This window comes from Rhynchophorus ferrugineus, unplaced genomic scaffold, assembly GCF_030347505.1.
Source record: "Rhynchophorus ferrugineus isolate W39M unplaced genomic scaffold, kcgeb_rfMv2 rfM7, whole genome shotgun sequence".
NCBI lineage: Eukaryota > Metazoa > Arthropoda > Insecta > Coleoptera > Curculionidae > Rhynchophorus > Rhynchophorus ferrugineus.
In genome coordinates, this window is record NW_027472586.1 from 35,288,424 (window position 1) to 35,306,728 (window position 18,305).

Here is an 18,305-nt window from a genome sequence, read left to right on the forward strand (position 1 = left end):
TTTCACAATAACAAAAGTGGCTTCACTCAAAATGCTATAATTCACAAACTTATGATCCGATAGCTGTAAAATTTATACAAGCATCTTTGGAGGGTTTAGATTAACTAAAAAAAAACATTTAATTCTAGTAGTGCCATCTATATGTCAGACCAGGGACCTTTCAATTGACTTGTTGCCATCAAAAAATGGACCATACCATGTTTGTGCTGTGGTCTGAAAATTATCTTTAAAGGACTTGAAGGAACTAATTAAATGTATGATTATATGTCTTATTCTTAATTATTAATAGATGTTAGATAGATATTTATCGTTCAAGAACCATTTTGTGGTATTAATTAAAAATCTGGGTTATTTTCTCGAAACCAAAACCCATGCTATTCATACTTCTGCTAGTTATTCCCATTTTCAAGCCGCCAAGTGCTGAAAGTCATTCAACAAGCATTGGAACTAAGCAAAATGCATGTGTAACATAACTTTGAACCCACTTTGGACTTTGTTCGACTCAAACTGTTCGCCTGAGTCCTGCTGGTGTGAATTTTGAATTTTCTGTGTAAATTCGCCTTGAATACTCAGGTCTGAACCCACCTTAAGTTGGTGTGTATGAAGAAGAGGAACTTTTTTGAACGCCTATCTTGTCAATTCTGTTAAGGACTGACATCTTTAAGCTTCAGATACTTTAGAGCACAAATGTCTATGGCGAAACCGACCTTTTGTATGAAATAAACAGCGAACAACTCCGAAGAGAACATGAACTAGGTTCATAGAAAGCAATCTGTCTAAAGACTGTATTACTTAGATCGACTGTTAACTGTGGCGAAATTTGGTGAATAGTGTTTGAAGTAATGTGATAGCAATAACAATGTACTGGTTGAGAAGTACATCCATTCCACAAGCTCAGGCATGGTCTGATGATGATAATGAGGGTTTGGGAATGTTTAATTAGGAATTAGTTCTTAGACCAATATTCATTCCTCACTGAAAGAAAATGGGCGATGATTTGGAATTGTTTTATTATTTCATCGATATCATTACGAAATCAGCAAATAATGTATGGTTCAAGTGTGGGTGATAGCGCAAACATTTCGGTACTTTAAAACATCAGCTTTCGTTTCATTAATTCATTAAAAGTTTTATTACTCGACATCTTTTCCACTCAACCGAATGAAGTTAATTTGTTTATTTATTTCTGTTGTTAAGCAATTTACCAAATATATATCATACATAATTTCCTTTCGATTCCTGGCTATTTGAAAGGTTTCTCTTGAACCCGTCAAGGCCGAATCCCGATAATATTATAAAAACATCGTCCCCTGTGGAAAAACAGAGCCTGTAAATGGACCCTGACCTTTTTCGTTTCGATTTAATTTAAACAGCCTGGGTCGACGGAAGATGTATTTTCCATAGCCGAAGAAAAATACTTACAGGTAATCGAGTTTGCGTCCCGGGCAGGGCGAATATACCAACCGGGAACAGTCCGAACTGGTCGCGTTTGCCACTCAGCGGTTTGCGCGCTATCAACGTGTAGTTTCCCTCGGCGTCGCCATTCTCATCCATATATACGATGTATCTGTATGAAAATAAAATATAAAATATAAATATTAAATTAAACAAGATGTCGTATGCGCTTAATTATCGCCGTTTGGCAACAGATGGCTCTAGTTATAACGAACTTGTAGCGACCGCCACAACTTTTTAGGACACCATATATACCATCTCTAGAGGATTGGTACCATGAGCTTGCTACACAACTAAAGCCGATAACAAGAAGGATCATCTGCCTTCTCTGTGTCTCCAATTTAATGATTTTAGTATCCATACATACTGAATTTCGGCAGCATCTTTGTCGGATCCATAATATAAATGTTAAACAAGTTGGAAGCCACAGGATGATAAAGAAAAAATATTATTACCTAAATAATTTTTCAGAAGACAAGAAGTTATGAAGTTTGACGAAGTCAATAAGCTTATATATCACCAAGGTAGTATTTTTCACAAAACTATTGATGTGATTATTATCTTACAAATGAATTTTAGGTAAAATACAATAAGGTAAGAAGAGTCATGGGAAAAAAATTAATTTGAGCCTGTTTATATAATAGTATTTTATTGTTAATAATGCTATAAGACTCAATATCGAAGGAAGTACAAGTAGCCAATATGAATCCCAGAATAATATTCTACAATTGAATTTTGACAAGAGTACGGGCATTATATATAAGTAATATAAATTAATCGTCCAGTTTATAGGCATTACAGAAGTACAGGAAAAGACTGCATACCGTTAATGCTGAAAGGTAGGTAGTTAGGAAAGTGTTGTACTTACTACAGCTGTATGATTGGATGATAAGGAAGAGTAATACTTCAAACATATATATATACACACACGTAGGATGTATCCTACCAAATATCCTACCCATCCTCAGATTTTTGCATAATCATCATAATTTTTACATTTACTATTATAGTTTGTTGTGATTTTTTAACAGTTTTACGGTCCTTTTTCGAACTTTTAGACGAATATGCTTTACTTGGTTGATTTAGCTATATAGGCATATACTACATAGGCAGATACTCTAATTTCTAGCTATTATTAAATATGACGAAGTGGTATTATGATCTATAATAACAGGTAAATTGAAAAGTCCCCGGCCTACCCATAGTTAAACAAAGTTTTTGGCAAGATTAGTTTTTTTATTCAATGTTATTCCCTTCAAGGGTAATACACTGATTATAGCAACCCCCCAACTTTTCGATACCATTTTTGCAGTACGATTTGTCCTTTGCTTCAAAATAGGCCTCAGTTTCAGCGATCTCCCCTTCATTCGACGAAAATTTCTTCTCAGTGAGCATTCTTTTGAGATCTGAGAACAGAAATATGGTGGATGGGGAAGCAATTCGAAGCCCAAATTTTGGATTTTCGCTATCGTTTTCACTGACTTGTGACACGGTGCATTGTCTTGGTGAAGCAGAACTTTCTTTTTCTTCAAATACGGCTGTCTTTCAGCGATTTCATCCTTCAAACGGTCCAATAATGCTATGTTATAATCGCTGTTGATGGTACTTCCTTTTTAAAGGTAGTCAATGAAAATTATTCTATGCGTATCCCAAAATACGGACGCCATAACCTTGGCAGCCGACTGTTGCGTTTTCCCACGTCTTGGGGCGGGTTCATCGTGTGCTGTCCACTCGGATGACTGTCGATTGGACTTCGGAGTGAAATGTTGGAACCATGTTTCATCCATTGTCATATATCGACGCAAGAACTTGAGTTAATTATGCTTGATCATCTTCAAACACTGCTCCGAATCATCAACTCGTCATTGTTTTTGGTCAAAAGTAAGCTTGCGCGGCACCTACTTTACACAGAGCTTTCTCATATTCAAATATTCGTGAATGATGTGATGTATACGTTGAGTTGATATCTTTAGAGTGTCTGCCATTTCATTCTATTTCAATTTACGGTCATTCAAAATCATTTTGTGGATTTTTAAAATGTTTTCGTAGGTAAGAACCTCTTTTGGGCATCCACTGCGTTCACCGTCTTCGGTGCTCATTTCACCACGTCTAAACTTAGCATACCAATCCTTGATGGTTGATTTTCCTGGGACAGTATCCGGAAACTCGGCATCAGGCTAAGTTTTTGCTTCAACTGTATTTTTCCCTTCAAAAAGCAATATTTTATCAACGCGCGAAATTCCTTTTTATCCATTTTTTCATAATAACAATAGTTGCTTTACTCAAAATGCTATAATTCACAAACTAATGATCCGACAGCTGTCAAATTTATACACGCATCTTTTGAGTGTTTTGAGGGCTAACTAAAAGCATATAGATTTAATTCTAGTAGCGCAATATATGTGTCAGGGCCGGGGACTTTTCAATTGATTTGTTATATCGATTTGTATAAACGGTGACAGATATTTCGAAGCATAAACTCCTGGTTTTCTTATCCTGCGACAATGACTGGCGACTTTTCAGCCTACAAGCTAGATTTTGCCAATGCCTCCGCCATATATTTATATAAAATACATGTAAATAGAATCTATAAAGTTATATTGGCCGTAAAACAAAGCACTTTCCGCTGTGTGATCGGTTGTCTATCGATTTTTTTTGCGCGTATAAATACGGGAAACCCTTTCTTTCGATCGGAGCGTGTAGGATCGTTAAATAAAATGTCCGCGGCGGGAGCTTTCAGCTTACCCCATGGCGCTCTTGTAGTGGGTGTTCGTCATCGCCTCGATTATTGCCGTACCATTACGCGGGTCTTGTCCATTATCCATCGCCTCCATTAGGGCCTTGGCGTAGAGATGGACGGCGTCGTATAAATAAGCGGCTTCGGCCCGGATCTGCATGGAGAGAAAGGAAAAATTAAATAACATTTGACGAAAGTCCATTGGTTTTTATCTTAACTAAAACAAACAAAATCCTTTTCAGTTACATTAGGGTTAATTGTTTCGTATTTATTTGGTCTGAGGTTTCTTTTTTTATTACTGTGATTAAACCATGGCAAGACCTTTGAAATGAAATGCAAGCTTTCTAAACAGGTTTGTCCTAGGATACGTACTAGCGATCGCCCTGTATTCGAATTTTGACGATAATTTATGTAATAATTCTCTCATAATAGAGCAATGAGAATAACTTATACATGATATATAACTAAAACTTGTTTTCACAGTATAACAGGTTAATTGAAGAGCCCCTAGCCTACCGTAGTAAAACACATTTTTTTGGAAAAATTAATTTAAAATTTTTCTTTATTCAACATAATTATCTTCAAGGGTGATTATAGTAACTCTCCAACTTTTCGATACTATATTTGTAGTAGGATTTGTCCTTTGTTTCAAAATTGACCTCTTCGTTTGACGAAAATTTCTTCCCAGCGAGCATTCTTTTGAGATCTCAGAACTGGAAATGGGAACAGGTCGCTGGGGTTCAGATTTGGAGAATACGGAGGACGAGGAAGCCAGTCGAAGCCCAATTCATGGATTTTTGTCGTCGTTTTTACTGACTTGTGACACGGTGCATTATCTTGGTGAAGCAGCACTTTCTTTTTCTTCAAATGCGGCCGTTTTTCGGAGATGTCGTCCTTCAAATGGTCCAATAACGCTATGTAGTAGTCGCTGTTGATGGTCCTTCCTTTTTCAAGGTAGCCAATGAAAATGATTCCATGCGCATATGGAATGTCATATTCCATAACTGATGTAGCTTCGGGTTTATGATAGAGACATTTTGCGGGCGAAAGAGACCTTGGGATACGACTGGGATTATCGTAGTTGGTTTAGTTACCGGGGTTTGCGATGGGTAGGGATTTGATCAAGTTGTTTTCGTGTTATAAGGTGCGAAGAGAAAATCTTACACTGAGCATGTTCATGAAACTTTTCACGAACAGGATGCCTGATGAGTATTCACGTTCCTCATCAACCATGAGGCATTGAGTAATGCGAGGACTTTTCTGAACTGAAATACTTGGAGTAGTGCAAGTTGTCTCTCAGAGACGTACTTGTACCACACATGTGCTCTGTAAAGGCAGACAGGACGGACTATCATCTTATACAGAGTCGCTTTCTGGGAGATTGTGAGTTTGCTTTTTCTGCAGAGGAGTGGAAATAGTAGGCTGCACAGGCTCATTGTATTTGTAAATAGCGTGCTACATTTGAACTGACCATTGGAACCTGCGGTTGAACTGGAGATCGAGGTATGATACCTTCTGGGGGCGATAAGTGCGGAACCACACTTACGGTGGAACAGAGTAGCCTGACTTTGGTTCGGGTTAATCTGGCAGCCGCCCAATCGTACCACGCAATCATCTGGTTGAATTGGACTTGGAATCTATGGCGGATGGCGTCGGGAAGCATGAATGAATCAGGGAGATTAGGTCATTTGAAGAGATCCAATGCAACTTCCAAACATTGTTCTTAAAATAAAACAATTTTCAATAGTATTAAATAAAAATAAGGGAGACATGCTATTTCAATTTATATACAGACATAGGTACTTCAAAATGGAACATTCGCGACAGTAAAAAGTTAGAATAATATTGGATTAGATTTTTTTTAGCAAATAGTAAAAGCTTTTAAGAACTCATTTCAGATGTGTTGTTTTTAATGCTGGTGTAGCGACCTTGAGGCATGTCGAATTTTACATAGTGGAATAACGGTCTACAAAATATCCAGAAATATAATCCCGGATGTTGAACACGGGCGGGGTGCCAGCAGCGCCAACTAGAACCCGATAACGAATAGCTGGCAACCCCGAGACGTTTATCTGGGACGTTATTGAAGGGTATTTCCAATCATTCAGTACTCGACCATCGTTTGGTTTAGACGTGCCACCATCGACTGCCCAAGCCTCGTCACCAGGTAACACCGCGGCCATCCGTTTTATCTATTTTGTATTTTCCACATTTTTATATAACTTCAATAAATAACGGTCACATACTGTAAACGCCACTGTTTCATTTCGTTTCACCTCCATTTACCGAGCCATCTAATTTACCCTAAACTAGAAACACAAAGTATCCCAACAAGTGGCCGGCAAAGGCTCTAATCAAGGAATGACTTGCAAAACATAAATTAAATATTGAAGATACAATGTTAAAGAATAAGGTGAAGAACTATTAAAAAAGATACAGAGAAGTACAGATGTATTGTTTGTACAGAGAGAGGGTAACGTTTTCCTCCCTATCACTGTGTATTCAGTTAATTCAAATTTTTATAAGATGTGGATAAAAATAATTAAAATAGACATGCAGGTCGAGAAACATATACATGCAAAAAGGATTGTGTACAATAACATCCTTCAGATTGGTTGAACAAGAATATCAAGAAGAGAATTGTATGCCAAGTCGTCGACAGGTCATTCGTCGTCCAAAGCAGGTTGATGAGGATGGAAACAACTAGAGGTGACTGTATAATTAATATAGGGTAACTATAGAAAAATTTATTCTGGAGTGTGAAAGATTCATTTATAAGGAGAATTACAGTGATATCAGAATGATATGAGAAGTTAACACAGCAGCGAAGGGCACAATAACTTGAAATAAAAAGGTAAATATGTTCATTAATGAACACAATATACATTAGATATATCTAAAATTATTACTTAGGTTGATTACACTTTCAGGGGATACCATAGGTGATTTAGAAAAGAGTTCAAAGTAAATATAATAAAGTTACTCTCATCTAAAAACTATTGTGGCTGTTTAATAAATTGTGGCTTAAGTCCTTCGATAAGATATGATGTACTATGATGTTAAAATAAATTATATGTTATAATAGTTTTGTTTTATTATTTTATTTGTATTAGAATATCGTTAATCAAATTTAAATGCGGCAACATTACGACGTTTTGATATCATACATTAGGATCACGTGAGTTCACTGCTACTTTGGATAGACTATATACCTATCAAGTCTCATTAGACCATAGGTAAACAAATGAAAAACGCTCCTCGGCTGAGATTTCAACTGTTTTAAAATTCGACGCCGTCAGCGAAAAGAGAAGAACGAAACCGAGTCGAAAGATTATAACACGACGATAAAAACCGAAACTTTTCTCTTTTGTTTTCCGTGCCCACTCGGCGATTCGGCGCTCGGCCCGAATAATAATAATAAAAGAACTTTTTCACTGGAAACTCACTTTTCGGGCCGCCGCCGAAGTTGTCTATTCTTCGCGCCGCCCAACAACTTGTTATAGAAAAAATTATAATTCCAAAACCGCGATGATGAGAGGGCGGGGGAGAAGAAAAAAACACCGGGCTGTAATAGCAATGTTTTATTTTGCAATTTCCACTCCCATGAAATAAAGCAGGCAGGACGGTAATGGAGATTGAAAGCTGTCAGGGTCGCGAGAGAGATGGAAGGATGGTGAAAGAGGGACGACGAGAACGGCGGGTTTTACGTGGGTTAAAGATGCTTCGAGGAAAACTAAAACAATCGAGTACAGAGCGTGAATTTTTTAATGAATATATTGTAGGGTTTTCATTTTTAAGTTTGAAAGAAAAAAAATTACTTTCTTCTCGTTAACCTTTATACGTTCAACGTAAACTAAGACGTTTCAAACCGTTTTTCAGATTTGAATATAACTAAAGTGGATTAAAATCGGTAATTGGGATTGATGTTGTTATAACATTTATAACTGTCATTAAATTGATAATACACACATGTGTCGATCTTTTGGATGTTTTCCATTACTTGTAATGGTTTACAAATTGAGACTTGGCTCTCATTCAACTTTTCTGTCAATTGTTTCTGATTGTGTAGTGGATCTTCATCTTCTTGAATGTTGAATTCGGTTCAAACCACATTTGATTTACCGAAATAATGTTTTACATGTTCTTGTGGTTAGAGCTTGCTTACTGTAAGCTTCTAGCAGTAAACGTTAACTTTCGGTGGCTTTTTTATTTTGTAGAAATCAAAAAAGTAATACGTGACAGAAATGCACTTGAAAACGTGACAATTAAAAACTCGACATTTGCAAAAATGTATAAATAATCTATCAATCTGTTATTTTGAGGTAATTGACGACTTGTGTAGCATAGAGTAGTATATAGAGCATTAATTTAATACATATTATTTCAGAATTGTTTTGCATGACCTTAGCAGGATTTCGCTGCATTTCATTGGAAAGTTCGAATTACTATTACAGACACCTGTTAAGAAAGTATGTCATTAGGAAGGCATTTAAATGCTTCATCACAATTTATAAGTATCACGTGAATAACCCCTGATGTCACATTCTTCTCACCAATTAAAGTTATATTTATATATATATATATATATATATATATATATATATATATATATATATATATATATGTTTTTGTTTGCATTTGTATATATGTATGTATATATAAATGAAAAATAATTAAATCTAAATATAAAAAAGCTGCAACCCATTTGAGAACACAACATATCTTTTGAAAAATATAATCAATATTGTCTCTAGTGTCTCTTCCTTTTTTTATATTTCTTTGGTGCTATCGATGCAAATAAAATCTGTTAAAGTTCCTATCATTTTGCTCCTTCGTACTGAAATCAGACTAAGTCTGTGTCTTAATATTTTATTCGTTGGTTTAACACAATAATATATTTAGCGAAATTATAGGTATTTTTAGAATTAATTTATTTAGTATTTTTATTTAGTATTTAATTAGTATTTTTTGAGAAAATGTACCGAAAGGTAATATTTCAAAGAACAGCAACAACAAATTAAAATGCATGATATATGTCAAAATTACTGCCGTGTTCTTATTATAGTAATATCGAGGAGTTAAAGCGACAGTTTATATACCTATTAACAATATAATAAAACAACATTATTATTAACATTTTAAAGCACAACAAAAATTCGTTCTATATATGGAATAACTTTGCACTAAAACTTTTCATGTAGTATAATCAAATTTACCTTCAATGTAATTTTGCTATCGCCCCATTTAGGCTCATTTTTGGCTTAAACTGTGAGTAATACTTTCATGATTTCCTCTGTTGTATTCCTCTAGAAAACGATATGCATACACACATCATCTGTCTAGCTAACTTGGGCTGTTTATTCCCATTCAAACAACGTCTCGTTTTTTTTATTTCTGCATATACACTAGATATACACAAAACTTCTGAGATTAAAGCTACATAATAAGTACACAGAGTACATACATACAAATAATAAATAATAATAGAATACGAAATACCTACATCAAAGTCATAGGTTGGCAACTCTGGTGGATTAGTACCGTACGGTTTCCGGCTATAAAAAACCACCAGAACGACGCTCTCGCTCTCTTTTCTTTTCTCTACCGCCTTGTAACATTACCACTTTCACGGTGCTACCGTACTTCCTTTACCTAACCTATATCCTGTCAGTTCTCCCGTCGATTACATATATCATTTAATATCGCAATAGACAAGTTTTTATTCAACCAGTGTATTCAATACCCGTACGAATTCCTTTCACAAAATAGTAGTGAGTCTTCGGACAAACAATCGCACCTACAACCACACATTCCGACCGACCAGACGAACACTCCTTCGATTGGTAACCCCGACGTGATCGAAGTGCCTCAACAGATAAACCAGCTCAACACAAGCCATTCAACAGGTGCTAGACGCGTGCATGGAAGAAGAGCACGAGGAATGGAACCCATCGACATCACATGGTAGACGTTATCCTACGAGACTAGCCTGATGGGTGAAAACCACAGAAGCCCATCATGCATAACATCAACACAGGAACACCCTTGCATCACGAAACGGTAGACATAAGGCACTTGTAGGTACCCTCAAACAAATCGGAACGCCCCAAGACGAACGACGTCCTGCTACATCTCCGATTGCAGCTGATCCCGTCTCCGTGGGTTATCGTTTACCACTTAAATCCTATATTACTCAACAGTGTATGAAGGTATGTTCTACATCCCTCAGAGAGCTGTATATCTTTTGGATTTTAATAGATACTTTCCAAACTAACAATTTTCTCTGAAATTATTGTATTAAATTATGTTTCGGTTGAAAAAATACTTACTGTTTTTATACGTTTCTTTTTGATTTCTGATATAGCTGACATCAACCTGATCTTGATTCGTCACCTGTTTCGCATAAACTCGGTTTCTTTTTGGTGTTATATTGTTTTTTATTTTTTGAGATATTTTAGTGACCGTGCCTGTACTACTACTCAGTGCAGCTGCACCGGGCAAAAAGAATATTTTCAATAAAAACCGCGGCGGAATTCATTAAAACATAGCGTTAGAACAACGCTTGCCGGTTTATAACCCGTAATTATACAATTTTGAAGAATTTTGCAGCTGTTTGACAAACGGACACATTTTGCAAGCTCTTTCGGTTACACGTTCAAACTTCTCAAACAGCATTCTATATCTTTTTATATTGCATAAAATGACAAGGAAAATATTGTCTGAGTGTAAAACGAAGTTACAACTTTCGACAGACACATACTGAACACGTGTGTCACTACTATTTTGAATGGACGATATATACGGATGATAATGGTTTGATGGAAAAGCTTTTTAAGTTTTCGTCATGTTTTTTTCGAAACAAAATTATAGGTTTACATTTCAAACACTATTAAACGATATATGCAGCGTTGCCAATTTATCGAAAATTCCTCAATCTGCGGTAATTTCATGTTTTTTTTTGGGGATTTGACATCTCGTCATAAATATAATATTGATAGACCTAAAGAACCGAAATTTAACGGGTTTTAAGGGATCTGAAATGGGGATTTACAATATTTTAACACGAGCTCAAACTTTGTTCGCTAATTTGAGAAAAAAAGCGCGACTAACAGAGACTAATGTAGCCATAGCCTTTTTTAGGTTTTTGTAATTGTAACAGTAATGAAAATGAAATGTTACTCCCTTGGTTCGTCCATCGATCGATGGACGAACCTTATAAATCAACAGACAATCACTTTATTTACTTAGAGACGTACCTAATATTTATTAAATTTATATCAAAGCACAATATTTACGCTTGCTAAGTATACAGTGGAGTAATAATGTATGCAGGAGTCTAATATTAAAAATTAAGCTAAGGTGTTTGCTGGACTACTTGCCATTTAAATATGCGTTAAATAAAGATTTGAAACAAATTATAGAAGCCGCGTTGAGCAATAAATCCAGCGGAGTAAAGCTTAGAGGATTTAGGGGTGGCGGATTTCGTCGATATAGGGGGATAACAGCTAATATGACATGTAAGATGTTACCCTCAGAACAAGGCATCTGTAGAAAGACAGCGATTAATTATTGGTCGCAAGTATTTCAGATCGGATATATAGTATATATCTCTATTTTGTAAGTATTGAAGTTAGTACATTACGTTTTCTTTCCAGAATATAAGGCGCATAATCACATTTTGCTATTTGTCTCTCTTATGTTGAATTTTTATTCGGAGAATCATTGTGTTTTAAATCAAACTATTTCATTGGTTTTTGTTGTAATTAGTTTTAGGAACTACCGACTGAAGACGACTATCGACTGTTTAGTAATTTACTGTTTTTTACTATCGATTATTTCAGTGGCTATTCTTGTTACGACTGATTTTATTACTTTTCACTATGGACTGTTTCAGTTGACCACTTTCAGTAGCTATTTTTGATGCGTGATTTTATTACTTTTATTATCGACTGTTTCGGTGGTGCACTTTCAGTTACTATTTTCGGATTTACTAGTTTCACTCGACCAATCTTTAATATCAGGGATTTGTCCATAATGCCCATTTGAACCATGCATTGATCTAAAAACATTCAGAACGTGCCCGAAGACACGGTAAAGTGATTTTACTGCATGATATGTTTTATATTTCACACAGAACCGGTCAAGAAAGCCTTGATGGTACTTGGATGTGACATATTATTGCACCCGCCATATTCTCCCGACCTTGCCCTGTCCGAGTATCAACTTTCCGCATTAATAGAACTCGCGCTTGCTGATCAGCACTTTGCCAATTTCGAAGTTAGAAAATGACCCGATGAATGGTTTTGCTCAAAGGGCAAACAGTTTTTTGTGATAGTACCAATAAGATGAGATTGCCTAAAAGATGAAAAAGATGGCCAATATATTGAGTAAATACATTTTTCCATTTTCTTTAAAACTTTTTTTTTCGAAATATAAAAACAGTAATGACCTTTCGGTACATTTGGTATCATGCGTATAACATACTTGGAATTAGCTCTGACTTATTATTGGAATATAAATATCTTAAATATATTGTACATTTAACACAGAAAATATGTTATTTTGCTTGAAAGAATTTTATTTATATGACTTTTATTTGAATTTAAGATTCCACCAATCACAAAAAAAAACGTTCTAGATATTACCTAAAATCTGCGTCAAAGCCGTCCCATAATATAGTAATAACAAACGATCTGATAGAGAAATACGATATGAATATTCTCGATTCAACTGAAAACGGACGCTTGGATTATATGGCCACCAGTCAATAAAAGATCCTTTCGTATTCGCAAATAAAAGAAAGCTTTGGCTCACAAAACGACAAAAATCGATTTAAAATAATCTGTTTTGCGAAGTGATCGGGGCAAGTTCTTATTTAATGTCATCCATTATGATTATATATGTATATTTTCGACACCATACAAAAGAAATAAAATGTTGCCCGTAATGAAATCTATTGTTAAATGTAAAAGGGATTAGTAAAAAAAGTTAGTCAACTGGGTAAAACAAATAGTCATACATAGAAAGGCAACTCCTTATGGTACTAAGAGGTTGCCTTTCTAATGGATAAAGATCCTAAGGACTTATCCTTGGGTTAAAATCAGCGTACCGATTCAAATAAAAAATTAAAGGAATAATTATTCTTAAATCAGTTGTTTATATATTAGACTGCATATTAGGGTTGAAAGTCTTTAGCAAATCCGTCGTTTTCTATACTACATTTATTTTATAATGAAAAAAGGAATATGACCCATTTGAGGGATGGAACTCAATACATATTATTTCAGAATTGTTTTGCATGGCTTTAGCAGGATTTCGAAAATTTCTTCTCAGCGAACATTATTTTGAGATCCGAGAACAGGAAATAGTCGCTGGGGGCCAGATCTAGAGAATATGGTCGATGTAGAAGTAATTCGAGTACCATTTCATGGATTTTTGCCATCGTTTTCACTGACTTGTGACACGGTGCAGCAGCACAGTCTTTTTCTTCAAATGCGGCCTTTTTTCGGCGATTTCGTCCCTCAAACGGTTCAATAACGCTATGTAATAGTCTCTGTTGATGGTCCTTCCTTTTTCAAGGTAGTCAATGAAAATTACTCCATCCCAAAATACAGACGCCATAAACTTGCCAGCCGACTGTTGCGCTTTCCCACGCTTTGGAGCGGGTTCATCGTGTGCAGTCCACTCGGATCACTGTTGATTGGACTTCGGAATGATGGAGCCGTGTTTCATCCATTGCCACATATCGACGTAAAAAGTCGGGTTTATTACGCTTGATCATCTTCAAATACTTCTTCAAATTATAAACTTGTTTTTGGTCAAAAGTGAGCTCGCGCGGCACCCACTTTGCACAGAGCTTTCTCATACCCAAATATTCATGAGTGATATGACGTATACGTTCAGCTGATATATTTATAGTATCTGCTATTTCATTCAATTTCAATTTACGGTCATTCAAAATCATTTTGTGGATTTTTTAAATGCTTTCGTCGGTAACAACCTCTTTTGAGCGTATACTGCATTCACAGCCTTCGGTGCTCATTTCTCCACGTCTAAACTTAGCATACCAATCCTTGATAGTTGCTTTTCCTGGGCAGTATCCGGAAACTCAACATCAAGCCCAGATTTTTCTTTCAACTGTATTTTTTCCCTTCAAAAATCAATATTTTATCAACACGCTAAATTCCTTTTTATTCATTTTTTTCACAATAACAAAAGTTGTTTCACTCAAAATGCTATAATTCACAAAGTAATGATTCGATAGTTGTCAAATTTATACACGCATGTTTTGAGGGTTAGGGCCAACTAAATATTGTATATTGTATGGATTTAATTCTAGTAGCCCCATCTATGTGTCAGGCCGGGGACCTTTCAATTGAACTATTAAGTTACATACAGTGTGTCGGTAATAAGTTAGATTATTATTTTTGAAAAGCTACTTTATGATAATTTTACGTTCTTACTTTAACGGAAATATAATAATTTTTTTCAAAAGACTCTATTTGAAGGAATAATTTACGAAATAGTGTAATTTTAAATGAGTGCCCAAAACGCTCCAATTATGCAGGTGAAGCATTTGTATTAGTTGCACTGGACGATTTGTAAGGGTACAGGTCCTATTTGTACATTATTTTAATAATATTATATTATTATCAGATATACTATGTATGTCTAAAAACACAAGACAAGTTGTGTATTTTCGTTCTAAGACAGAAAAATCTTGTCAGGCAAGAACCAGCTAGTATAGTTTGGATATCGGTCATTTATTACAATAAATAGATCATTCTAAAGTAAGTATTTACTATATGAAGTATTTTTAATTATGCACAAAGTGTAATTAACCTAATATTGAGGTAATTAACAATGTTGATTATATTTGAGGTTAGACCTCTGCTAATTTTATTCTTTTTTTCGGCTACCGAATAATATTGAAAATTATATTTAATATAATGTAACTGATTCAGTCGTATAAGTGTGTATGAAGTCAGTATATGTTTCTACGAGGAAATGGGCTCACAACTGAAATCAATAGACATTCACTGCTGTTTATTACTGACCATATATTCGTGAAATACAAAAAGAAATATGAATTAAATTCAAGACTTCAACAAGTGTCCGTCAAATCCAATCGTGGTTAGATTATGAAAAGCCAACAATATGAAATAACAGGTTTGTTGTGCATCAAATAATAACCATAACATACCAACATAATATATTATTTAATGTACAACAAACCAGATATTAAACTTATTAAGAATATTGAACCCGATACTTCAATAAGCTGATGCTATATGTGATTGAACAATTTTATCAAGCTTTTACAGCCTGGTATGTGCGTTACGACAATTAGAAATTTCAAGCATATTGAACAGTATTTACCAAAGTTAATTTATGAACCAAATGTCGCTGAAGTCAAGAAAACTAAAAGAAACAAGCAGAGTCTTAGTTTAAGAATTCATATGTTATAATTTTATATATTAAGGCATACCTTTATACTGCCAGCTTTATATGTTAAATCATGCATAAACACATATTTTGTAAAGTACATGATGAAGTATTGTAGTTGCACATGTTTATAAGATTGTAAGGCTATTATTAAAATGAACATTAAAGCTACAATATGTGCACTCTATTTATCCAAATATCACATGGTAATTTGATATAATACAGAGTTTCTAAAAATTTCATGTGGATTATTTAAACTTTTTTTTGTGTTGTATTTACTGTCAACCATGTAAAATTAATATTTTGGTGGCCCTGTCAGATAGATTTGCATCTGTATCTTCAAATTATCATCATAAAATTGTTCAGTAGGTTTATCATCCATATAATTTTAGTTTGTATTAGCAAATATAGGGCACCTTATTTCAATAGTACAATTCTCACAGTTCCTAAGTGGCTATTGTACTATTATTCACTAACTGGTGGCCTGGCCAAGTGTTATTGTTATAGTTGTCTTTGGTCTTTGGAATACCCATTCATTTTAGTATTATAAGAGTTTCAGTTATTGTGAGTCAATACAGTCATTATCGACGAATGGATTGTGGGCAAATTTAAGTTATTTGCATTGATAAATACCAGTTCAATTTGTTCATTTATATTTTTTTTTGTTGGTTACACAAAATCAATATTTTAACTCTGAAATATGAGATAAATAATCCAAATAAAATCAAAGTGCGCTAAAAATTTCAAATGTTGGAATGCGGAAATGATGGCTAGGAAACGGTGAATGAAATTTAATGTTTTTGTTTCTTGGAAAATATCAGTAATCCTACTTTTAATTTTAATGTAATTATATTTTTAATAATCTCTATATAGTATATTGTTATTAAAATTGATATCTTTGCAATTCTTTATTACAATCATCTAGTCTATTAGATTAGGTTGTTTAACAATGGTTTAGATTAATATCCAACAATAGGTATCGCTGATTCCTTATTTTGATAAGGAATAAATAAACATGAAACACTCATATATATAATCAAATATATTAGGTGATTAACTTACCAGTTTACCACCGCCAAAATATGACAAGGGATTCGGAAAATTGAACGGAGGCCTTTCCATGTAGCTGTTCACCAAGACCGTGAAATTTTCGAAGCCTACGGGACTGGAAGGCACCACTCCCAGGTAGCTCCTGTAGGCTCTTTGAGCAATGGGGTCGTTGGGTAAGTCCGCGTCTCTCAATAGTCCTCGTAGATATTTGGAGGGGTTTTTATTGTCGTATTGTTCGATATCCACGCCCACAACGAAATATTCTCCTGTGTTAAGGTTTTCGTTTTACTGAACCCTGAGTAATGGAGTTGTTTGTAATTAATATACGCACCTTTATCGAAGAGTTTTTTCTGTTCCATGGCCACCATAAGACCAAGGTGTTCATAATGGTGTCCCAAAACCAAAAATACTGTAACAAAAATATATTTTGTAGTATTCGTTATTGAATCTTGTGAGCTTTAAGTAAGAGTAGACATTTAAGAAAGAATAGAAACACATTTTTCAGAATTTTTAATGAATTATGATGATTTTTTATGATAAAAACTGGACAATGAACGACGATAATAAATGAAAAAGATCGTGGTTGTGCAAAGTTAGGTTTGAAGTTTATAAAATGAATTCGTTTAGAAAACATAAGTCCTTTTTTGTAACATTATATTTAAGTGAGTAGTCTTTTACAATTTTAATTTATTTAAACATTGTGTTCATTATAATACTACTTCACATACTGTGTCATATAGTAATTTTTTATTTTAGATACAGGTGTTGAGTGTTATAGCTTATGTTTTTAGAAATGTTATACAAATATGAATAACGATGTCATCAAACATACATATGGAAATATATTTATTATTGTCTATTCAATGTTCTATATGTATTTCTAAATGCATCATCAAAACGTAGCAAAGTTGACTCATGAACTCTGAGTTTTAGTTTAGTTTGGTTTTGATATATAACAAAATTCTAATTTAAATAAAACAATTGAAACAATGAATTAAAATGAGTTAAAACTGCAATTAAGAACACAGGTATATTAGTTCGTAGGTTAGGGTTGTGTTTTAATATATGTACATTGAACTCTTTTCCACGCCACCCAAGATACATATTTTTAAGTAGTGATATCTCCCTGAAGACCTAATCCACCTAACTAACATTTATATATCAAAGTAACGTATTTTACTTGCCTTCGAGAACATATTTACATTTTTACATTTAGTTCTTGTTTTCTTCGATAGTGTGTTTACTTTTCAAGTCATCTTGATATCACTCTATTTTTTATTTCCTCTACTACTACCTGTGTACGCTGTTTTTGATAATATTTACCACTGCCTAATGCATTTACCATATCTACAAAACACCTAGTATTCATTTTCTCTTCATATATTCTAACCTAATGCTCATGTATAATTTTGAACAATTGCAATCATATCTGTGCACGCAAATCTTACAATACCTTTTTCTATAGTTATGTTCTATTAATTTAATAACCTTAGTTGTTTCTACTCTCATCACTCTATCTCAGGAATTTCCAGCATTATCACATATGCCGAAAGTTTCCAGACTACAAATTTTCTCTGGAATAATTGTAATTATAAGTATAATGTAAGTATTGCTCATA

At 34.4% G+C, this 18,305-nt stretch overlaps 1 protein-coding gene across 1 annotated transcript in view; it reads right to left on the reverse strand.

The window, feature by feature from the left end:
* The window catches only part of LOC143200288 (guanylate cyclase 32E), a 123,501-nt gene that overhangs the window by 41,181 nt on the left and 64,015 nt on the right, over nt 1-18,305 (reverse strand). The window contains exons 6-9 of the mRNA XM_076410713.1: nt 17,019-17,096; nt 16,700-16,953; nt 4,201-4,346; nt 1,423-1,567 (exon numbers count right to left, since the gene is read on the reverse strand). Of these exons, the coding sequence (XP_076266828.1) occupies nt 1,423-1,567; nt 4,201-4,346; nt 16,700-16,953; nt 17,019-17,096 (623 nt within the window). The remainder of the gene's footprint in view (nt 1-1,422; nt 1,568-4,200; nt 4,347-16,699; nt 16,954-17,018; nt 17,097-18,305) is intronic.